Source organism: Leuciscus leuciscus, assembly GCF_965113295.1.
Source record: "Leuciscus leuciscus genome assembly, chromosome: 20".
Taxonomy (NCBI): domain Eukaryota; kingdom Metazoa; phylum Chordata; class Actinopteri; order Cypriniformes; family Leuciscidae; genus Leuciscus; species Leuciscus leuciscus.
The window spans coordinates 2,959,435-2,984,784 of NC_138744.1; the positions used below are offsets into that span (position 1 = coordinate 2,959,435).

Here is a 25,350-nt window from a genome sequence, read left to right on the forward strand (position 1 = left end):
CATGAACATTTAAATTGCACATAAGGTAGTTTTTAAAATAAATAAAAAGTTCTTCTTAATGACATAATTATGTTTCTACTCCAATTTGTTTTTGAAATGTAAACATTTAAATAGTGGCTGTCATAACTTGTTTTCCTGATGGATTTATTCAAACATAGTAAATTAAATACTGAAGAACAGGTTAAATAAAATATAATGAATATGTATATTTATCAAAATGCTCATCTCTAGAATAATTTTTCGAGCTAACTATCGAGTTTATGGTCACTGAATGGCTAAAACGCCATTTGCTTTTTGAATTTCTAAATAAATTGACTTGAGAATTTGAAAGCTGAGACTTTGTTTCATATCAAAAGTAGCAAAGCAAAAAGCTTATTGTGATTATTGGATGGCAGGTGTTTAGAGCGAATAAGTTTTGTTCATGCATCAACTGAAAACAGCACAGATTAAAAGATCAATCCTGGGGATTTAAGAATTGATACCGGTTCAACATGAGAAATAAATATTTTCAACTCAGCCCTAAAAGTGATACTGTTTTTAGTAGCGGCACAAATGAGCTCCATGGCATTATGAAGAGAGAGAGAGAACGGAAGATGGAGAGACAGTCGTGTCCTGGTTCACTCACCCTCTCTGATCGCTGTGAAAGGCGTTCCCTCTTCCTCCTGCAGACGAATCACTTTCAACGCAACCAGCTTCCCATTCACCCTGCAAACACACCACATGTTTTACACTTCATATTCATCTGTATTACAGGACTGATCCATAAAAAAGAATGTATCGTATATTTGTTCCTATAGTTCAAACAGCACATCATAGGTTTGATTCCCAGGAAATGTGTGAATTGATCAAAATTGATAAAAATTATATATTTTATCCAAAGCGACTTACATTGCATTTTAAGGTATAAATTAATTAATGAATAATGTGTGTATGCATGTACACATACACACACACACACACACACATACATATATATATATATATATATACACACACACAAATAAATAAATAAATAATTAATTAATTAATACAGTGAAACAGTATATTCAGGATAAAAACAAAACAGAAATATACATAATATATTATAATTAAATATAATATATATTTAATTTATTCAACAACAAAAATACAAAAAAATTTATTTGATTACTAATAAAGTTGTATTACATCATGAAACACAGAACCCAGAAACATTTTAACGGACATCACAGAACTTTGGAAAAATAAAATGGAATTTAAGGGTAAAAAAATAAACCATTTTCATAATGCTCTATTATTGTTAAAATTGTAAGGATTTATTAAACTGTAAAAATTTTATGAATTCACAGCATGCTATTTGATTATTGCAATTTAACACACAAATACTGTATTAAAACGGAAAATAGAAGGTTGTAGATTTCATTGGACCCTATATAGGAAATTATTTTATCTAGTGTGAACTGACTGGATGGTGTAAATGTCTCTACTGTATATGACAGAATGTTGTTTAATAACAGAGATTGATGATGATGAATGAAAACTTTTTTTTGTGGTTTGAAAGAAAATGGAACTCAAATTAAGACCAGGAACACAATTTACTGATTTACTGTTAAGTCAATGAAATGCAATTTAGAGGCAGTGGAGTGAATCTAAACACAGAGGTCAAGATGTGAAATAAATGAACTCCACCAATCAAAAGAACCTGCACACAAATAGCATCATTACTATGAAAAACACTGCCAATAATGCACGATTCATTTCACGCTGGCTGAATTTTTATTTTCCAGATTTTAATTTATAAAAGTAATCATCAAGGAAAAAACAAGCGTTACACGCTCTCTGTCAGAAAGGATTTCATACAACATGTGCCATTTCATGCTCTGGAAGAGAAGCTCTCTCTCCGGCTCCAGGATTTTATTACAGCAATATGAGAAATTATTTCATTCATATTATAATTATCTGCTGCCGTCTTTGCTTACAGTTTTATTGCTAAACAGTGTGTCTGTATGGAAATGAAGTGCATTTTGAACTCACTTGCTCTTCCCTTTGTATACGGTTGCGTAGGATCCCTCTCCGAGCTTTTCCAGCTTCTCGTACGAATCTGCCTTTCCGAACTTTGGGCTTGTGGGCTGTAACAGAGATAGACGCAGTTAAAGTCGGCATGTAACGGAAGTTGCGATCATCTTTTTTCCCCTACTGTGACATATATCCAAGTGAAACGGCGTCTCGAAACAAGAAAAAAATGTAGGGCGGGACTTGATTTTGTCCATTTGGAATTGACTGAATGGTAGTGGATTGCTATTGGTGGATCGTCATGTGATTGACAGGTTGCCCCGCCTTCGCGCCAGTGAACACATCATCAGAGAAGAGAAGAGATGTCACTGTAAGAGGGAGGGGAAGTTATTTTAATAAAAGATTAAGAGGGTACATGCATTTAAAACTAAATGATGTTCACGGATAAATCATTTATGATAAATCCTGCAATATTCCATAAAAGATTCTGATTTCATGGGGACTTTAATAGAGGATATTCTGTGATATTTTATCCGCCCAGGAGGCCAGCGACCGCAGCAGATGTGAGCTCAGCCAGCGTATGCTCAGGTATTCTGGGTCAGATCCAGGATTTATACAGCAGGGATTTCCGGAAAGACACGTCTGTCCCCGTATTAATGACCCAGTGCTGTTTCAACTGGACGTGATTAATAGTTTCCTGTTAAACGGGAAATGTGGTCTGCGGGATTTTACTCTGAGCACTTTGGCAGTGACTGAAAGAACACAGGTGAACTGTGGTTACATTTACTGGAGTGAAGCTCAAGTCCACAAATTATTAGTGTGTGAAATCTGCAAACATATGATTCATCAATCATTTTCTTATTAAAATTTATTTGAAATTCCCCCTAAAAAAAGTAGGAACAACTTAAACTGCATGTACGCAAAAATCACCAACTCTGGGTGGCCTTATAAGATAAAATGTTATACTTGGAAAACTTAGACGTATAATGCAGTCAAAAGTTTGGGATAATTAATGTTAATGTTTTAAAAAGAAGTCTCTTATGCTCAACAAGGCTGCATTTATTTTAACAAAAATGCAATACAAACTACATAATCCTTCAGAAATCATTCTAATATGCTGATTTGCATGCATTTCTCATTATTATCAATGTTGAAGACAGTTGTGCTGCTGCATGCTTCATATTCCTGTGCAAAAGTGTATAAAAACATGCACACTTGATACGCACAGTTTTACATGCATAGTTTCTATACACACGTGTGCACACAAACCTTTAGGACTATTGTGTCTAAAACATGTGACTTGGACACATTTGTAAGATTCATCTTATGATGCATCTAAAGAACGCTGACATTTCACCCCCCCCACCCCCACACACACCACACACCACCACCCCCCACCCACCCAAAAAAACACAAGTCCATAATTAAAAGTTTTTAGAATAAATATGCTAATATGAATGCAGATTAAAAAAAATTATAAATAAAAATTCCCAAGCAAAAACAGTAATATTTTACTAACATTAAAGCAAATGCAACTAAAAAAGCAAAACATTTGTCTTTTGCAAACCAATACAAAGATATTTAAAGCAAATGCAACAAAAAAAAACATGTCTTTTCCATACAAATATAGTCATATTTTACTTGCATAAACGAGAATGCTTGAAGAGCAAATGCACACGGCACTAATTCTCCTGAAATGCAGCGTTTCTTCAGTAATCAGGTTTGCAGCCTGACACCGATCTGCAGCAGCGAGTCACTTATTGCGATTGGTGTGAAAGATTACCGGACTGTTCCCGGATAACCGCTTGCTCAGATGCGCCTGTAACCGCAAACCCTGCAGCCTTTTATCAACACCAGACACCAGCTGTCTCTTAGAGACCAGCGGCCACCATACGGCCGGATCACCACACGCTTTCAGCGAACACATCCGCTCTCCAATCCATCAGCCTCGCTTTAGAGCGCTGGTTTTACCTTGGCGGATCTTTATTACTGTGATTAAGGTGTTCGGAGTGCAGGGACCCCGTGGAGAACAGGTTTTAGTGGATTTTCTAAATAAGAAGGTCTGTGGCAGAATAATGAGAAGGGTGTTATGGGAAAGAGGTCACACTCACTCTCTCCACTCCTTCTGTCAGGCTTACGCTCATCCATTTTTCATTGGTGTGAATCAGCAAGCAAATGTGCTCGCTAGCTGCATTCTTCAAACCCTCCAACCTTTAGCTTTCCCTCTCAGGCCAATCGTGTCTCGCTTAGGGAATTATATACTATAAAAAGCAACTCGTCTTTTCTCAATTAAATTCCAATAAATTTAATAATTATACAAAATGCTGTATGTCAGGGTTTAACAAAGTGGGGTTTGTGAGTTAATGAAAACAGTGTAAAATAAAATCATAATGTAATATTAAAATATTTTTTTTAATGAATAATTAATTAATCAAATAAATAATTGTAAAATAAAAAAACATCTAAATAAAACCCTTACTAAAAATGTATAAAATCATAATATAAAATTTAAATAAATAATTTTAAAATAAAAAAATCAAGATAAAACACTTACCACAAATGAATAAAATAATCAAAATAAATAATTTTAATATTAAAAATAATAATAATAATAATAATTAAAAAATCGAAATAAAACACTTGCCAAAAATGAATGAAATCAATTACATTTTTTTATTTAAATAAAAAACAAAACAAAAAATAAATAAACGTAAAAACGTAAAAATGATTAAATATTTTATTTGTATACCTGCATGTCATGTGACTATTGACTGCCCATTAACTGTGAACATGATGTTAATTTTAAAATATTAATTTTTACCATCCGGGAGACTTCAAGTAGAATTTTTTAGCTCAAAGGGGCTTGGCTGGAATTTTTTTTTGGTAATCCCTGTTGTATGTGATAAAAATATCTACAATCAAAACACATTTCAAGCCTCACATAAAGGTTTATAAATGAAGCTTATCAAGGACAATCATGATGTGATAGATGTGAAATTAGGCATGAATTTGCTCATTCCGTCATAAACTTTAATAAGCACAAATAAGACATAAATTCTGGAAGAAAACACACTCAGACACTCACAGAACTAGGACTGGAGTGACGGCGTAGTTTTGGAGACTCTTTCCCAGAGGAGGAGCTTTTGGAGGTGATGCAGGCATTGTTCTCTGAGTGGACTCGCTTCACCTGACTCGCCGGTTTCTCGAAGGCATCGAAGCCGCTCTGCGTCCGCTGCACTCGCACCTTCTTGTCTTCAGGAATGGTGTCCAGGGGTTTGATGACTGAGTCGGATCCCTGGCAGCTGCGAGTGGACATCTTGGTGACACATATCTGAGAAGAAGCGGAGAAGGACGTCTTAGACATCAGCACTTAAACACTGAAAAAAAACCGCATCATTTTTCAGGAGAAATATACTTGAAAAGCAAAACTGTGTAAGAAAAGATAGCTATTGTCTCCTAAAAGAAATAATCGATTCTGAACTGCCTGAAACGGGTCGTTAGCAATTCCATCTCACTTCCTGTTACACGCCTATGAAACAATGTAACAAATGTGCATAATGCCAGTCTATGGTCTTCATTGGCCGCCTGTGAATGTATTCTTTGACCCTCAAACACTGTAGTTGTAGCTGAGACTTGGAAGAGTCTGGTTTGGGTTGTCAACATGTCAAGAAGACGCTGTTTTCAGCTCTGCAATTCCACTTTGCATGCACTTCTAAAGGATGAGGACTCACGCTGGAATTGTGTATCACTGTGTATCAAGTGTTGAGGAAGCCTCCGGAGCTGAAATTCAGATATGGACAAAGGCATTCGGTTCCTGACAAGCGCTGTAAGCGGTAGACCAAATCACAACAGACTGGGCCATCTGACCAATCAGAGCAGAGTAGACCAAATCACAACAGACTGGGCCATCTGATCAATCAGAGTAGAGTAGACCAATCACAACAGACAGGCCCATCTGACCAATCAGAGCAGAGTAGACCAATCACAACAGACTGGGCCATCTGACCAATCAGAGCAGAGTAGACCAAATCACAACAGACAGGCCCATCTGACCAATCAGAGCAGAGTAGACCAATCACAACAGACTGGGCCATTTGACCAATCAGAGCAGAGTAGACCAAATCACAACAGACTGGGCCATTTGACCAATCAGAGCAGAGTAGACCAATCACAACAGACTGGGCCATCTGACCAATCAGAGCAGAGTAGACCAATCACAACAGACAGGCCCATCTGACCAATCAGAGCAGAGTAGACCACATCACAACAGACTGGGCCATTTGACCAATCAGAGCAGAGTAGACCAATCACAACAGACAGGCCCATCTGACCAATCAGAGCAGAGTACACCAATCACAACAGACTGGGCCATCTGACCAATCAGAGCAGAGTAGACCAATCACAACCTAACATAAACCTAACCAAATTTAGTGAGTTCTATGCAAAAAAAAAAAAGAAGACAACAAAAACAACAACAATCAATCAAAAATATATATATTGTATTCATTTCCAGAACAGAAATGAATAAACATTGAATAATGCCAGATTCAAAATTATTGTTTGATTTTGTTCAACATCGTGAGAGCTGAAGGTTTTTACAGAGGGCATTTTGGATCTCTCTTTTTATCACTTCACAAATCAGAAAATACTGTCAACAGCCAGAAAACAAATACATTTTCATCATCTTTTTAGGAATAACATTTTATGTAAATCAGGCAAATGATGTATGAACAAACCTTCAAAATATAGATATGAATAACTGCACAGTTTAGTGAATGTAAAGCTGCTGAAGTGGAAATTTCTGACTCACCGCCTTTAAAGATAGACTATGTATTGTCATTGAAATCTACAGACGCAAAGTGCAATAAAATAAACACTATAATAGTTCAGATGTTTTCTTTCCACTAGTCTGAAGCAAAATAGACCAAATCTTAAAATTGACCAGTGCATGGAATAAAACACATTTTTACCTGTAGTGCCTTGCCTTCAATGAAAAAAACATGATAAAAATACTTCAAATAAGAACAAGAAAATATTGTTTGCAGTGAAGACGAATGCATGCCGGTAAAGGGTTCGACAAAAGTGAATGTCCATGTTCATACAAATCTACGAGCCAGTCTCCTGTTGCTTTTCTTCAAAGTTGTTCAGTGCGGTTCGCGTACCCTGCTAGGGTCGGACTTTCATCTCTACCTCTGTGAGTTCAGACATCGATCCAGCGCTCTCAGCTACTATATTACAGTCTACGGTACATCTCCATCACACACACACACACACACACACACACGAGTATTGATCTAAACAGTGCGTACCTACCGGCCACTCCATCGCCGCTCGGACTGTCAGCAGCACAAAAGGCCCAGACGAGCATGTCATGTAAGCGCGGCCCCTCAGATTAAAAATTTACGGGCCTTTCAGAGGCAAAACATCCCAGTGAACCGCCTCTAATGACCTACATCTTCAGTGTCCAGGCTGAGTCACTGGCTCGCTTACATGGGCCGGGTTTCACCAAACCGCCTTCAGCTTCTCTGGTCGGTTCGAGAGCCAGAACATGTCAAACATGTCAATTCATCTGTGTTTCTTTATTACCCAACACAACACAACACTAACAGTTGTGTTGCTAAGGACCTTTCTATGTAATCTAGGCAGAAATAAACTGGTAAAAAAGAATTTTGTCAGATGGATGGATGGATGGATGGATGGATGGATGGATGGATGGATGGATGGATGGATGGAGGGATGGAGGGATGAATGGACATAGATAGACAGACAGACAGAACAATGGATAAATGGATGCAACGATAGACTGATATATTGAACAACACACAGATAGATAGAACAGATAGAAATTGAATGATAGATGATCTATCAGACAGACAGAATGAGATAGATAGAAATAGATAGATAGAACGATAGATAGGCTAGATAGAACGATAGATAGATAGAACGATAGAACGATAGATAGAAAGATAGATAGAACGATAGATAGAACGATAGATAGATAGAACGATAGATAGATAGAACGATAGAACGATAGAACGAAAGATAGGCTAGATAGGCTAGATAGAACGATAGATAGAACGATAGATAGAACGATAGATAGAATGATAGATAGAACGATAGATAGAACGATAGAACGATAGATAGAACGATAGATAGAACGATAGATAGGATAGATAGAACGATAGATAGAACTATAGATAGGCTAGATAGAACAATAGATAGAACGATAGATAGAACGATAGATAGGCTAGACAGAACGATAGATAGAACGATAGATAGAACGATAGATAGAACGATAGATAGGCTAGATAGAACGATAGATAGAACGATAGATAGATAGAACGATAGAACGATAGATAGAACGATAGATAGAACGATAGATAGAACGATAGATAGAACGATAGATAGAACAATAGCTAGAACGATAGATAGAACGATAGATAGAACGATAGATAGGCTAGATAGAACGATAGATAGAACGATAGATAGAACGATAGATAGGCTAGATAGAACGATAGATAGAACGATAGATAGAACGATAGATAGGCTAGATAGAATGATAGATAGAACGATAGATAGAACGATAGATAGAACGATAGATAGGCTAGATAGAACGATAGATAGAACAATAGATAGAACGATAGATAGAACGATAGATAGATAGAACGATAGATAGAACGATAGATAGGCTAGATAGAACGATAGATAGAACGATAGATAGGCTAGATAGAACGATAGATAGAACGATAGATAGATAGAACGATAGAACGAAAGATAGAACGATAGATAGATAGAACGATAGATAGAACAATAGATAGGCTAGATAGAACGATAGATAGGCTAGATAGAACGATAGATAGGCTAGATAGAACGATAGATAGAACGATAGATAGAACGATAGATAGGCTAGATAGAACGATAGATAGAACGATAGATAGAACGATAGAACGACAGATAGAACGATAGATAGAACAATAGATAGATAGGGGTGGGGGTGGCGCAGTGGATAAGACACATGCCTTTGGTGTGAGAGACCCGGGTTCAAATCCACTGTGAGACACCAATGTGTCCCTGAGCAAGACACTTAACCCCTAGTTGCTCCAGAGGCGTGCGACCTCTGACATATATAGCAATTGTAAGTCGCTCTGGATAAAAGCGTCAGCTAAATGAATAAATGTAAATGTAAATGTAAATGTAGATAGAACGATAGAACGACAGATAGAACGATAGATAGAACAATAGATAGGCTAGATAGAACGATAGATAGATAGAACGATAGAACGACAGATAGAACGATAGATAGGCTAGATAGAACGATAGATAGATAGATAGATAGGTAGAACGATAGATAGAACGATAGATAGATAGAACGATAGAACGACAGATAGAACGATAGATAGAACGATAGATAGGCTAGATAGAACGATAGATAGAACGATAGAACGACAGATAGAACGATAGATAGAACGATAGATAGAACGATAGATAGGCTAGATAGAACGATAGATAGAACGATAGAACGACAGATAGAACGACAGATAGAACGATAGATAGAACGATAGATAGAACGATAGATAGGCTAGATAGAACGATAGATAGAACGATAGATAGAACGATAGATAGAACGATAGATCGATAGATAGAACGATAGATAGAACGATAGATAGATAGATAGATAGATAGATAGATAGATAGATAGGTAGAACGATAGAACGATAGAACGATAGAACGACAGAACGATAGATAGATAGATAGATAGATAGATAGATAGATAGATAGATAGATAGATAGATAGATAGATAGATAGATAGATAGATAGAACAATAGCTAGAACGATAGATAGGCTAGATAGAACGATAGATAGAACAATAGCTAGAACGATAGATAGGCTAGATAGAACGATAGATAGAACGATAGATAGGCTAGATAGAACGATAGATAGAACGATAGATAGAACGATAGATAGGCTAGATAGAACGATAGATAGAACGATAGAACGACAGATAGAACGATAGATAGAACGATAGATAGGCTAGATAGATAGATAGAACGATAGAACGATAGATAGATAGAACGATAGATAGATAGATAGATAGATAGATAGATAGATAGATAGGTAGAACGATAGATAGAACGATAGATAGATAGAACGATAGAACGACAGATAGAACGATAGAAAGATAGAACGATAGAACGATAGAATGATAGATAGATAGGTAAAACGATAGATAGAACGATAGATAGATAGATAGAACGATAGAACGACAGATAGAACGATAGATAGAACGATAGATAGGCTAGATAGAACGATAGATAGAACGATAGATAGAACGATAGAACGATAGATAGATAGAACGATAGAACGATAGAACGATAGAACGATAGATAGATAGATAGATAGATAGATAGATAGATAGATAGATAGATAGATAGATAGATAGATAGATAGATAGATCAAGGTATTCAGGATGTTTTTCAATGTATCAAGTTCTAAATACAATAAAACAATATTTTGTCTGGAATAAAGAGTTTGAATTATGTGGTGAATAGAAACGGCTCCTCTTCAGACTGAAGCTGATTAACTGTTAAACAGAAACTGAAGTGAAATGCCATGCAGAGGCGGTCGAGCTAAATGGCCTTTTTCTCTTCCTGACAGCAGCGTTTGAAACATGAAGATGTAAGTGACCTTTTCAGAAGTGAGCAGAAGCAGAGGCTTCAGACCTGAACCGTCTCTGAGCTCAAACCACCAGTCGTCCGTACGTCTCTTTATTCTGCTCAGACACACGCCGCCGCTGCCAATCATGAAGAAGATGTAAACGTTCTGCGAGCAGCTGCCGCGAGCGGGTTTATTGTTCTAGACGTGTTCCAGCCACAATGAGCTCTAATTGATCTCAATCACTGCCGGTTGTTTGAGCGCTTACAAACGCACGTCAAGATCCTTAACATCATGACACTTGTCATGTAAAACTGCAGCTGTTTTCTCATTTCAAGTATAATTCCCAGCGCAACGTTCATAAACACAGGACTGGGGTTCAGCTCTATTGTAAGAAACAACTTTCTGTTTCCTCAAAGGTGTTTGACTTAAACTGGACATTTACAGAAATAGAAATTCATAATATGAGTCTTCCGTGAGCATCAGTGACTATTTGTATCTTTTGTGATGGTGTAAGTCAGTGTCCCTTCCCACTATTCTTGACAAATAAATACATTCGAAAAAATCTAAAAATAAGTAACATAAAAAAAATTATAAAAAAAAAACAATTAGAAAAATTTAAATCTATCGTAAATGAAAAAAATAGACCAACAAACAAATAAGCTAATAAATAAGAAAAATAAATACAATTAAAAATAAATCAATTAAATACATAAATTATACAAATAAATGACATCAATATATATATATATATATATATATATATATATATATATATATATATGCAAATAAATAAGTTAGAAAATTAACAAATAAATCAGAAAATAAATAAATAGCATTTTAAAAATATAAAGATTTAGAAAAATAAATAAATCAAACATAAATAAACAATAAATAAAAAGAAGAATAACAAAGAATCAAATAGATCAACAAACAAATAAGTTACTAAATAAACAAATAAGAAAAATAAATAATTTTAAATAAATAAATCAAAATGATATAGGCCTACATAAATATACAAATTAGAAAAAAAAACTAATTAATTAATTAACTGGAAAATAAATAAGAAAAATAAACAAATACAATGGTTTAAATAATTAAATTAGAAAAATAAATAAATTACAAACAAATCAAATAAATACATAAATCACCTGCTCAACATTAACACCCACAGACTTACAGTGAAGGAGGAACACAAGCCAGATCTACAGACCAGAACATCACAGAGACACGAGGGTGCAGGACTTTCCTGACTTCAGACAGAAAGCATTCACCTAGTAACACCTTAGCAACCACCTATAGCAACACCATCGCATCACAACACCTTTCTTTACAAAATGTACCAAATATATAGTTACTAACAGGCCCAGTTCTAGGACTGCGTAACTAAAGAGTGTAAACTAACCCAGATATTACATCATTAAAGTAACATCATCTGAGGCTCTGAGCATATTCAGTTTCCTAAAGCTCCCATGGACAACTAAACGAAAGAAAAACGCAACCTTAAACTATGAACCTCACATAAACACAGCATCTATTTCTGCACAGAATGCATTTTTTTCTGCGTCTATTGACAGATTCACACACAGTCTGTGATTTATCCATATCCAACAACACTAATAAAGTGCTTTCATTGTAGATGATAGTGAGCAGAGGAGAGCAATTAGCAGCGTCCCTGGACAGACATAACATTTACCTTCCAATGTACAACCAACACAGACTGATTTACTGCAGCATCTTCAACACGCGTGACTGACTGACTGTGGGATTTCAGAGCACTTAATGGAAACCGCAAGCTGGACATCAATGCTCAGTGGTTATTTGTTACACTGCCAAAAAACACAAAGACACTGTTCGCTTCACATCTCCACATGAACACCTCCTGTAACTAAAGCTGCAGACACTAATGTGCTTGGAGACTGTGTTTAATAGTCTAAGTAGTGCTCCGACACATCAATATCTGACTCAACCATCTCTCCATCAAAGCTTCATCTGGAAGACGGCAACTCACGCATCTGACGCCGAGCTTCTCGCACGAGGACTGGCTTTCATGTGTGGAAACATCTGATGGGTTATTTCACTGCTGAACGGGTGGGATGCGCTCAGATTCACGGGATACAGCATTCATGATTCATAAAGAGGTCACGAGCACGTCGTATGGCACAGAGTAAAAGCCTCTGAGTACCGTATAAGATGCACAAACACACTTCACAATCAGAAAATAAAATATAATACATATAAGATAAAGGATTAAACAGGATAAATCAAGATAAAATTAAGATTACATAAAAAAATAAATGATAAAGAAATAAAATAGGATTAAATAAAATAAGATTAAATAAATAAGATTAAATAAAAAAAAAATAAGATTAAATAATTCGGATAAAAATATATAATTTTTGTTATTTGGTTATTGTTTGTTTTATTGGAAAATCAATAAAAAAAACATTGTTGGAAAAAAATTCGGATAAAATAAGATGAAATAAAAAGTGTAAATAAGATTAAATAAATAAGAAAGATAAAATAAGTAAATACGATACAATAAATAGAATTAAACAAGATAAAATAAGAATGAATAAGATTACATGTATAAAATAAAATGAATGAGGATCAAATAAATAAGATTAAAATAAACATAAATAAATAAAAAAGTTCAAATAAATAAATAAGATTAAATAAATACGATCAAATAAGATCAAATAAAAAAGAACAAATAAGATTACATAATAAATAACAAATAAATATGATTAAATAGATAAAATAAGAATAAATAAAATTACATAAATAAATAAATAGAATGAAATAAGATTAAAAATCAGATTAAATAAATAAATAAATAAAGATCAAATAAGACCAAACAAACAACTAAATAAGATATTTATTTAATGGTATTTAAATGTTATTTATTGTTATAAATAAATAAATCTGAACTCCTTTGACTATGAGGGGCCACTGCAGATCATTAATGCGCCACACGCTTCCTGTTTAGACGGAATATATGACTGATCTGTAAATCATTTACAGTCCTGAAACGAATGGAGTTGTATGATTTAAATGAACATGCTGAGCTGTAATGTAATGCATCGCGAATGTGTGCGGTTTGTCATGGCAGAGGTCGCCGACGGCGTTATTCAGGGCGGCTGTCAGGAGCGGCACTGCAAAATAGATGACATTGACTCCAGCAAAAGGGGTAAAACATCTAAAGCTGAGAAATCCTTCATATTTAAGAATCCATTGGGAAAAACACTCCCTGATTACAGTAAAGAGGAAATCCAAACCAAACAAGCCATGGAGATAGGAAGTCTGATACTGACAATGTTCTAGTTCGCTAGTATAGAAGTTAAGGGCCGGACGATGTATAGCGAAAACATAATATCTCAGTGTTTTTAAGCTTTTTGACAATATTCAGTGAGAAAAAACGAATCCGAAGGCTTTCCGGTCCATAATCAGTGAATGATGAATGAATATCTCAACGACATCAGAGAATTACACAGACAACTAGGAAACCAGAGTAAGTTTAGAGGAAAAGACTGAGCTGGTCTCTGTAACTAGAGGGTATATGGCATGTCCTTGTTGACTCATTATTGATTGGACTGACAAGACACAAAAAAATGAAATGATCATTACTGAACACAACGTGACTTACTGAACAGACTCCAGCCTTACTGTCAATGTCAAATCAAATTTACAATCTACTCTTACGAAAGTCTGCTCACCCAAACCTCTTCTGAATGAAAACTATAATCTCGGCTATGACGAATAAAAATGAGCAGAAGGCTGAAACACCTGTGTTCTCCTCAGCTGTCACACACCATCACATCTATCAGTACGCATGAACGGCCAACAGATAGAGACGCAAGTGAGCTGCATTTCAAAACATACAGTAGGAAGCGAGAGAAAAGACTTAAAGGGACGGTTAATGGACCCCATAGACTTCCATAGTTCCCTCCTCCCCCCATACTATGGAAGTCAATGGGGTCCATCAACTGCTTGGTAACCAACATTCATCCAAATATCTTCTTTTGTGTTCATCAGAAGAAAGAAATTCATACAGGTTTGGAACAACTTGAGGGTTAGTAAATAGGGTTGCCAACTGTCCCGAATTAGCCGGGACGTCCCGTATTTTGGGTCTAATTTATTTGTCCCGATTAAACAGACTGCTACGCTGATCTAACCCCTGACTGATACAACAGCAACACGACACTTGAGAATGATCACGACACCGCATCATCCAATCACAGCCCTCCCTCACGCACATCAGACCATACCCATAACAAACTCTAAATTGAGAATTAACTATTCTTTTGGGACAAATTATTGTTTGATTTGCGAACAGAATCCTCTGCTGTCTGGTCGCTCCCGGTTCGATCCGGAGAATCCGGACTCGAGAAAACGGCAAATCTCTTTCACTGTCCATCCGGGTTTTGATTTCGGCAAATCAGTTTTGGTGAATTCAAACAACGTGATTATTGTTCATGAGTCCAACATCCATCCAACGCAAGACAACATGACATCTTCCTGGAGAAAAGTATGCTATTACTTTCTTTAATTTCTTTAAAATGTAGTGTATAAATGTTACAAAAGCTTTCCTTTTCAGATAAATGCTATTATTTTGAACTATGGTTTGTGTGTAATGTGACTTTTTTGTGTGACCTTAAAATTCGTTTTAGAATTAAATTGTACATAAATAGGTTAAGCAAAACAAATGTGTTTATATCTGAGAAATTTTTAAACACATACGAACCTGAAATGACATATAGGGCCCTATCTTGCACCCAGCGCAATTGACTTTGTACATCGACGCATGTATCATTCCTATTTTGCACCCGCGCACAGCGGACTTTTCCCTCCACAGACGCACGTCGGCTAACTAAGAAATACACTTGCGCTCCCGGGGGCGGTTCAGTGCAAAGAGGAGGCGTGTTCCGGCGCAAACGTTCCTTCATGCTATTTTGCAGGTTTAGAAAACAATTCCACCACTAACCAGGAAAAAATAGTTTAAAGTCAGTGGCGCGTTGCGCATGTTATTCATATGCTATTTTAAGGGCGCATGCTTGGCCATAATCAATGTAGCGTGTGCACAACTTATTTATTATAAAAGCATACATCTAACTTACACATTTACCCAAATTATCATACGTCTGTTTAACCGAAGTTAATTTGGGTGGGTTTCTCCATCCCCAATGTCCCTGACGAGAACGTCGGTCTCCTCGGCTGTGAACCGCTCCTGGTGTGTATCTGGCAAATCCGCCGTTATAATAGCAATCCGCCATGGAACAAGCGCGCCTGCTCTTAAAGGGAATGTGAGATGTCGCTCTGATTGGTTTATTTCACGTTACGCCCAAACCACACCTATGAGTAATGAAGCTACTTCAGACCAACCCATTTTAGATTTGCGTCGGGCACAAGAGTCATTTATCCCGCCGGTATAATAGCAACAGCGCCCAAGACCCGCCCACAAAGTTACTTGCGCTTTGCGCTTGATACTTGCGTTTAAGATCGTTAAAATAGGGCCCATACTGTGTGATACAGGTCAAATATTTTGAGTGGTCCTATAAAGAACCACGATTGTCCCGCATTTTTCTTTTCTGAAGTTGGCAACCCTATTAGTAAATGATAACAGAATTTCTGTCCCCCTTTTTGGGTGAACTATCCCTTTAAAAGTTCATTCTTCAAAATAAAGGTCCCTTGTCGGCATCAATGATTCCAAAAGTTTAACATCAATGGAATCTTTCCATTCCACAAAAAGGTTCTTTATAGTGGAAAAAGTTTGAATGGTTCTTCAGTGTGAAATTTTTTTTTTTTTTTTTAAGTTCTTCTGCAGCAAAACGTTCCTTTTAGAACCTTTATTTTTACATGCATATGGATAATGCAAAAAATGTAATTAAAAAAGTTAAAATTGACCATTTTCAATCAATATCTGAGTGCAAGATTCTCATATTTGTATGAGTTTCTGCTCATGTGAAGAGATATGCTGTCAGTGTCAGCAATGCAGCTCATTAGTTTGTAAAATACAGCTATAGATTTATAAAGCATGAATGACAACTGACAGCTTTTTCCTGACAGACACTGCCAGTATATAATTCAAGTATATCCTGATTAAAACACTAGAATTTAGCAATGTCACTGCGAGAGAAGAGTTGTGCAGCCAGTGCGGGTCATGACTGTGAACTCTAGTGATTAACGTGAATGCTACACAAGTTTTATAGAAATTGGATGGCAAAGGAGAGAAAAAAAAAAAAGAAGAAAAGGTTGCACGGTATTAATGACAAAATTGGCAGACTTCCTCGCTGTTGCTGGCCGTTTAATGGATGTTAGGATCAGGACTCACTCCAGGACTAATTCCACCAGGACGTGTTTCTCAACAACACCAGCAACACATTCAGGCAGATAATGTGTCTTCCTTGAACAGGATTATTTTGATTTCACTCCGTCTGTATTTATTGAGGATGAATTTACACTATTATTCAGAGGCTGATTATGAAATCTTATGGTCTCCCTCTATATTTAATGGGCTGAAATATTGTTCATCTTAATTTCTGTGGATTACAAATACTGGACATACGCATGTTTTTCAAGACCACAACACTATTATAATCTTTCTCTGCATTGCTCTAAACAATTCTGTCCAATTCTGATTGAAATTTGCATAGAACAATAGAATGACAGATAGAATGATAGAATGACAGAGAGAATGATAGAATGACAGAGAGAATGATAGACAGAATGACAGAATTCTGCTCAATTCTGATTGAAATCTGCATTGAACGAAAGAACAAAAGATAGAAAAACAGATAGACAGTTACTGTAGATAGAATGACAGATATGTAGAATGATAGACAGAACAATAGAATGACAGAACAATGGACAGATTGAATGAAAGATAGAACAGGTAGAATGACAGACAGAACGACTCAATTCTGCTAAATTCTGAATGAAATCTGCATAGAATAGAAAAAAATTTGACAGATATTGTAGACAAACGACAAATAAAATGATAGAGTGACAGACAGAACAACAGACAGATTGAACGACAGATGGAACAACACAATCAATACTGATTGAAATCTGCATAGAATGATAGAATGATAGACAGAACAATAGACAGAACAATAGACAGAACGATAGATAGAACAACACAATCAATACTGATTGAAATCTGCATATAGCGATAGATAGATAGATAGAACGATAGAACGATAGAACGATAGAACGATAGATAGATAGATAGATAGATAGATAGATAGATAGAACGATAGATAGAACGATAAAACGATAGAACGATAGATAGATAGATAGATAGATAGATAGATAGATAGATAGATAGATAGATAGATAGAACAATAGAACGATAGAACGATAGATAGATAGATAGATAGATAGATAGATAGATAGATAGATAGATAGATAGATAGATAGATAGATAGATAGATAGATAGATAGATAGATAGATATGAATGACAGACAGAACGATAGAACGATAGATAGATAGATAGATAGATAGATAGATAGATAGATAGATAGATAGATAGATAGATAGATAGATAGATAGATAGATAGAACGATAGATAGAACGATAGAACGATAGATAGATAGATAGATAGATAGATAGATAGATAGATAGATAGATAGATAGATAGATAGATAGATAGATAGATGGGTAAATATATAGACAGAGAGAGAGAGAGAGAGAGAGAGAGAGAGAGAGAGAGAGAGATCTGCAGTGTATCTTCTTTCATTTATTACTGCTGTTATAAAGGATAAATTCGTCCAATTAGCTGAAGGGGACTCAGACCAGAACAACCGCTGGCAGAGAGTCAGCGCGCGGCCGGACCAGCGCTTTAATGAATCCTCTTTAGCTCGGGCCGATATCTAGGTGACATTTAAAAAAAAAAAATGTAAGCGGAATTACAAAGTCATGTTGACATCCAGCTGCCGAACCGAGACCTGGTCTCTGTAATGGACGTGTAACCGAAGCCTTTGAGTGGATTATAATGATCAAGTTCACATTGAGAGCCTGAGAGCCCTTTGAGTGAGTTTAGAGAGTTAAAACAGCCCTGAGTCTCTGCTAATAGTTTTTGAATTATAGATTGATAATTATAGCAGACGTTTGCTCGGAAAAGCAAAGCAACGGTCAACAGCAGTTGGCTAATGACTAGATTTACATAAAACATCTAACAAATGGAGACACCGGCATGATTAAAACCTTGTATCCATGACAATTAAGGGATGTTTACTCCCTTGCTAAATTAATTATGCACATATCTAATGTGACCGGCCAGCGCTAATGAACTTTAGCTTTAACTTTGATTACTAGTGTGCGAGTGGGTTTGTGTGAAGTCATGTTTAAAAGACCTCGCAGTGTGACCTCAGCTTCATCTATGACCTCATCACAATGTCTGCACTGAACACACAGCCACGAACGCTTGCTTATTCATAAAACATACAGCAATCGCATAACAAAGCTAATCACATCTGATTCTGAACGCATAAATGAACGTTCAGGCTGGTTAACACCGGCAGCACACACATGCATAGCGCAGTTTACCAACATGCTAGAGTGAAGCTAGTGAAGCTAGTGAAGCTAGTTGAGTGGTTTGGACCAGGGTTGTGCTCATGTTGTCGTTGTTTTTTCTAATTCTGCTCCTGATTTTGAATTGAGTGCCAAACAGAATGTAGAAGTGAAATTGGATGGATGGATGGATGGATGGATGGATGGATGGATGGATGGATGGATGGATGGATGGATGGATGGATGGATGGATGGATGGATGGATGGATGGATGGATGGATGGATGGATGGATGGATGGATGGATGTTTAGAACGATCAACAGAGACAGACAGACAGATAGATAGATAGATAGATAGATAGATAGATAGATAGATAGATAGATAGATAGATAGATAGATAGATAGATAGATAGATAGATAGATAGATAGATAGATAGATAAAAAAAATACTAAATTATTCAGAATAATTGATGAGGTTAAGCAGTAAGCACTAATATCTGGAGTTCATAAACACTTTCTGAACTTGTGTTTGGTCCCCGTTTGAGTGCCCTAGATCATCAGCGTAATCTCCTCTCGCTCGCACAGTGTGTCAGTGACACACATCAGTGTCGGCTCTAATCCTTCCCTCCGCTCCGGCGTCCTGATAAAGCTGCCGGAGAATCTCCACAGGCCTCGGTCTCTACGAGGAGATGCTGCGAGGCGTCACACAGATGGAGAGTGGCCTGTTTCCTTCCTCCATCATCTCCCCACCACCACTACATCCCCGGGGCAGGAGCACACACACACAAACAAGAGCATCCCTCCTCCTGCAGAACAGATGCATGAAGCCCGTCGCTCTGTCTCGAGTGCCAGCACGGTTCTCAGGTGGGCCGACCTGCTCTGGACGTGACAGGGCGATGCACAAGCCGTGTGCATGTTCGTGTGGGCGCATCTTTTGCAACATAAACCCGTATAAACGTGATGGCAGCATCTGGGGAGTGTTTCTGCTGATGCACAAAGCATGCAGTGAAAGGGAGAGAGGGGAAGCCGCGCTCGTCGTGCTGTGCTCTTACCTTATAGCAGTCAGTGTTTGCAGGAAACAGCTCACCTGAGTGCCTCTCGCGCGCAGACCAAACACAGCGCATTCAAAACATCTCTCGCTGGCTCCGACGGCTGCGAGCCCGGAGAGCAGACTACAACAAAAGGGATAGTGAATGCCTGGGGGGGGGGGGGGGGACGTTTCAAAGTGGCATCTCGAGTGTCAGTGTGACACGGCTGCAATGCAGAGTCCGTTCATCACAGAACATCAGTCGCGTTTGAGATGTGACGCAACATGTCTCGTTCCCCATCGAGCCGCCCGCTCCGAGGGGAAACACACGGGCTGTGAGCGCCGGCCCCCGTGAGCCCAGATGGTCTGATCCGGAGGAGTTTGAGGAAGCGGGAGGCAGTAGCGGCGTCTCTCTCTCTCTCTCTCTCTCTCTCTCTCTCTCTCTCTCTGCTATTGATTCACTCCAGCCCTGCACAGTTTCAGTGAAATATGAAACGCCTGCCTGCCAAGCTGCCATCAGTCGTGAGTAACATTAACAACAATATCAGAAACGACAGGGAAATACTGCACGCTCCAGATGTCCTGCATCACCGCAGCTTCTGCCAAACACCCGGGAGAGAGGGAGGGGGAACGGGAACGGGATCAGGACGTGACACACGATTCAAACCTGCATCCCTGTGAGAGCAGCACCTCACAAAACCTGTCAAAAACACATTCAGGTCACATGTCACTGCACAATCAAGTGAAAGACATGGGAAATTATACTTCGCAGGAAGAACATGAAACCTATTGTTAGGTCTGCTATGATTTTTGGCATTGTTCTCACAATTTGAGCAGAACTGAGCTGGATTATGACACTAAATGTGCAACATCCACACTGTTATTGAGTTGAATTAAGCTGAATAATGACTGTAAGAGCTGATTTAAAGCTGAAACTGAATTTGTTTCATAATTTATGAATATTACAACACTGTTACTCTGTATTGTATAAAGTGCTATATATCTAAATGTGACTTGACTTTAAGACTGAGATTTTCATGACAATTAAACATTCTCAATACTGAAACCTAAAAGACACTTAATATTAGTATATTGATTTGACTGGACTGCACTGACTTTTGGATGAGAGAATTTTTTCTATTTTCAATTTTTTTTTTTTCTATTATACTATTTTCTTCTGTAGAGCTGCTTTATAGCTGAAACTGAATTTGTTTCATAATTAAAAACTGTACAACCTTTAACACCCCATAGAAATAAATGTGAATCGGCCTTGAGACTTTGAGATTTTCATGAATTTTATAATATAAAAAAAAGACATTATCATTTAAGGTTTTCACTAGCTCATTTTAAATGCCCTGCTGTGTGACAATTTTGCCTTTAAAAGTCCAAATATTCAGTGGATCTTTCAAAAAAAAATTGATTAAAAAGGAAACACTTTACCTAAAGCCTTTATATATAATGCATTATAAAAGTATTTTGAATGCATTCATTATGCCTTGTAATGCACCTTATAATGCATTGTATGATCTCATGAATAATTGTAACCACAATTATACATTATAATACTTATCAACTCATTGAACACCTTTAGAAACTATAATGCATTAAAACATGTAACAAGAAATCTGCAAATTTTATAAAGCATTTTTAACTCTGGTTACAATTATTTATAAAAAATAAATAATAATTATATATATATATAATGCATTATAATATAAATTATAAATACTTTTATAATGCATCATACATAAAGGCTTTAAGTGAAGTGTTACCAAAAATTACATAAAAAAAAAAAATGCATGAATGAATTGTTCATAATAAGTTCAATAACATGCATTTATAAAATTGATAGGGTGAATTTACATATAATGCAGACTTAAACAGTAACGGAAAAAAAAGTAATTTAGTACTTTTTTGTACTACAGAAAGGAAACTCGAATAATAATCACCACTGAGAACAATTACAAAATGACTGAAATATCAGATCACATTATGATAAATAATGAAAAGTTTGGGCAAACGTGCCAAATTGTCATGATGAAAAAACTATTATCACTATGCCAAAAAGTCTGGATTTTTTTTTCTTCAAAATATAACTCTTAATTTTTGTGGTGAAACGTGATTCAGCCAAAATCCCCTTTACCACCTTCTAGCATAAATCAGATTTTTAAATATAGAACAAAACAATAGTTTTTTTTACAATAATGTGAAATACTAAAATGACACGTTCCCCCTCTAACATTAGAGAGTTTTTACACACAGTAAATGACATCCCAGTAGAAATGGCTTGTTTACCTGGATAAGCTCCACTGAGTTCAACTTCACACAGATCAATAAGGCTTGCCTGTCCGTACGAGGTCACCGCTTGACCTATAATTCAATATAACAGGGGCTTCCACAAAAACACTATTTGCCTTATCAGCAACACAGAAGAGATTGTGCGCGGCCCATAGTGAGCACCCGAGGGCCGCGGGTGAACCGTAGAAACGGCACTATCTGCACACGGGAGATTGCATGAACCGCTATCGCTCACAGCAACCTTGAGAGATGCGCGTGTTGCCATAGGAATGGGAGACACTGCCATTGTGAGAGCGCAGGTAGAAAAGAGTCTTTATTCGCACACCAGAAGAAAACAACATCACGAAGCTCTTAAACCCTCAATCTGCAGAGATCAGACATGGAAAACGACCATTTGTGATGATCGGCTAATAACGGACATGTTGGCATGTTTGGTTTGATTAAAACGAACCCTGGTGCGATTGCTCTGTTAGTGCGCTTCATTTGAATAAGTGTGAACGCTGCCATCCGAACCCTGGTGACACCGAACAAGAGGACCGAGACGATGAGAACATGAGTGTCGTCCACTTCCAAACGAACTCTGGTGCGGTTCGACTGAAATATGAACTCAACACGGACCAAAGACATGTAAACTAACCAAAAACGGGACATGAGACCCTAAAAAGGACAGAATAATCACGCATACCTGTTATTTCTCATCATGGTGGTGATGTTGCCCATCACAGTTCGGCACAGCATCAGAACCACGACTCGTCACAGCAGATCTTTGCTTGTGTGTGTGTGTGTGTGTGTGTGTGTGTGTGACGGAGGGATTCCTGACACTGTTTCGACTCCTTTACACATTTTATAAGCTCTTCACGAGTTCTCAGCTGGTCAACGTACCATCATATGTACTTACACACATACGGCGAGCGCATTTATCCCAGAACACAGCATTGTTTTGGATGTTCGGCAAGTTCCATCTTGAAATATACATAATAAAAGCCAAACAATCAGGTTGTGAAGATATCCCTACGTCTTTAGGTTCGGTATCTTTAGGTTCGGTGTTAATATGCCAATGTGAACGCTAAGTGGACCAGGACTAAATGTTTAATTTTTTTGGTCTGGACCAAATGAACCAAGCAATCCGAACTACAAGTGTGAACGCCTTAGACTAGCATGATGGTTTGGTGCTGGTTTACCATCAAAACCATTAGTGAGGCTGTTCTAGGAAAAGGTGCTAGTTACTTTCTTCTATAAACAGGATTCAAAATGAACGCTTACCAAGTTGCCAAGAGTGCCAAAGCCACATTTATTGTTGGAATTTCACGAAACTATTGACAGAATTTGAAAGCTGAGACTTTGTTTCAAATCAAAAGTAACAAAGCACAAATCTTAATGCCATTTATTGGATGGGATGCGCTACAAATAAGGTTTAGTGAAGTTCTGTTCATGGATCAACTGAAAACAGCAAAGACTAAAATATCAATTCTTGGGATTTAAGAAGCAATATTGGTTCATCAAAATGAAAATCGATTAAAATCGAGAAATTTCTATTTTTAACCCAGCCACAATTATCAGTGTCTTTTTGGACTCATTTAAAGGCAGGGTTGGCAGGATTTTTCTAAAAAAACATTTTCCCAAATTTCTTTAAACTGTCTTTATATACCAATACATAATTAAAATGTAAGTACTCTGAAAAAGAGAGAATAAAAATCGAGTGTCTGTAGTTCTCTCAGGGCTGCAATAAACACAGCTACTTATTTCCATTCGGAACGAATGAAATGATTGGCTGGACGACTGTCACTCTCCCTCGCTACCATGGCTACCACCCCTGCCGCTACAGGACCTGCCCACATGCGCACCCGTTTGACTCGAGGAGGGGAAGAGGCACGGAAGCTAGGAAGAATCACAATAATGGCAGAGAAAGAGCAGTCAAAATTCCCAGTACCTGCATATACAGTCAGCGAACTAGTAAGGTAGAAAGGTAGGCTACTTGTCTCCAGAGTGTAACGTTAGTCCTCATCAGAGCCAACAGTGCTTTCATCGTGGAAGCTCTTACATGCAAAACACCGTATATGATGTTATGAATCTTACACGAAATTCACCTTCATCACAGTGTAACTGATGGCAATGGGAAAACGTGTATCAATGCAACCTGTTATTAGCTTTGCCTTATGTTACTAGCTCGTTACCGAATCAAACTCAATATATTTAAACTTTACCAGTATCGATATGCTAGCTTGATAGTGAGTACTAACAGCCATGTTAGTTGTTTATATTCATAATGATAAAGTTAGGTATTTTATTACATGTGATTCTGACATGCACTGTGCTCCTCTCCGCTCGGCACTGGCAAACGTGACCTCCAGCTGAGCGGTCGGCATCGCGCGGTCATGTGTTTTGGGGGCGTGGCTTTGGGAGGAGCCCAGAAGGGAGGGGGTGGGAGTGAATGGACATAAGTAGCTGTGTTTATTGCAGCCCTGAGAGGACTACAGACACTCGATTTGTATACTCTCTTTTTCAGAGTACTTACATTTTAATTATGTATTGGTATATAAAGACAGTTTAAACAAATTTTGGAAATAGTTTTTTAGAAAAATCCTGCCAACCCTGCCTATAAAGGAGAAGAGCCTGAACAGAGACACTTTTGAGACGAGAGCTAGAGAAAAGAAGCTAACGGTCGTCCATCTGTCATGAACAGCCACCCCAGGACTGGACTCACTAATGAGATCTCTTGATAATGATCATATCTCCATCATTTAATCATGGGATTCAACTGACCGTCTCCCGTTTCTCAGATGTTTCTCTTGAGGAAGAACATGCCTTCTCTAGAGTTTCAGAAGAAATCTCAACAATATTTTGAAGTATACTCACATCTGTCAACAT

General features: G+C 37.3%; 1 protein-coding gene and 1 long non-coding RNA gene across 4 annotated transcripts in view; one reads left to right on the forward strand and one right to left on the reverse strand.

Annotated features, from left to right (window-relative positions):
- LOC309484536 overlaps window positions 1-25,350 on the forward strand; it is a 312,401-nt gene that overhangs the window by 260,944 nt on the left and 26,107 nt on the right. The gene's annotated exons all lie outside the window — the stretch shown is intronic.
- cdk14 (cyclin dependent kinase 14) overlaps window positions 1-25,350 on the reverse strand; it is a 180,217-nt gene that overhangs the window by 112,766 nt on the left and 42,101 nt on the right. The window contains exons 1-4 of one of the 3 annotated variants that reach the window (XM_082150761.1): window positions 20,245-20,650; window positions 5,078-5,323; window positions 2,014-2,108; window positions 626-705 (exon numbers count right to left, since the gene is read on the reverse strand). In XM_082150761.1, the coding sequence (XP_082006887.1) occupies window positions 626-705; window positions 2,014-2,108; window positions 5,078-5,308 (406 nt within the window). In that variant the 5' untranslated portion in view covers window positions 5,309-5,323; window positions 20,245-20,650. Of the gene's footprint in view, window positions 1-625; window positions 706-2,013; window positions 2,109-5,077; window positions 5,324-20,209; window positions 20,651-25,350 lie in introns of those variants that run through there. The other 2 variants (XM_082150760.1, XM_082150759.1) reach the window with 2 other exon arrangements.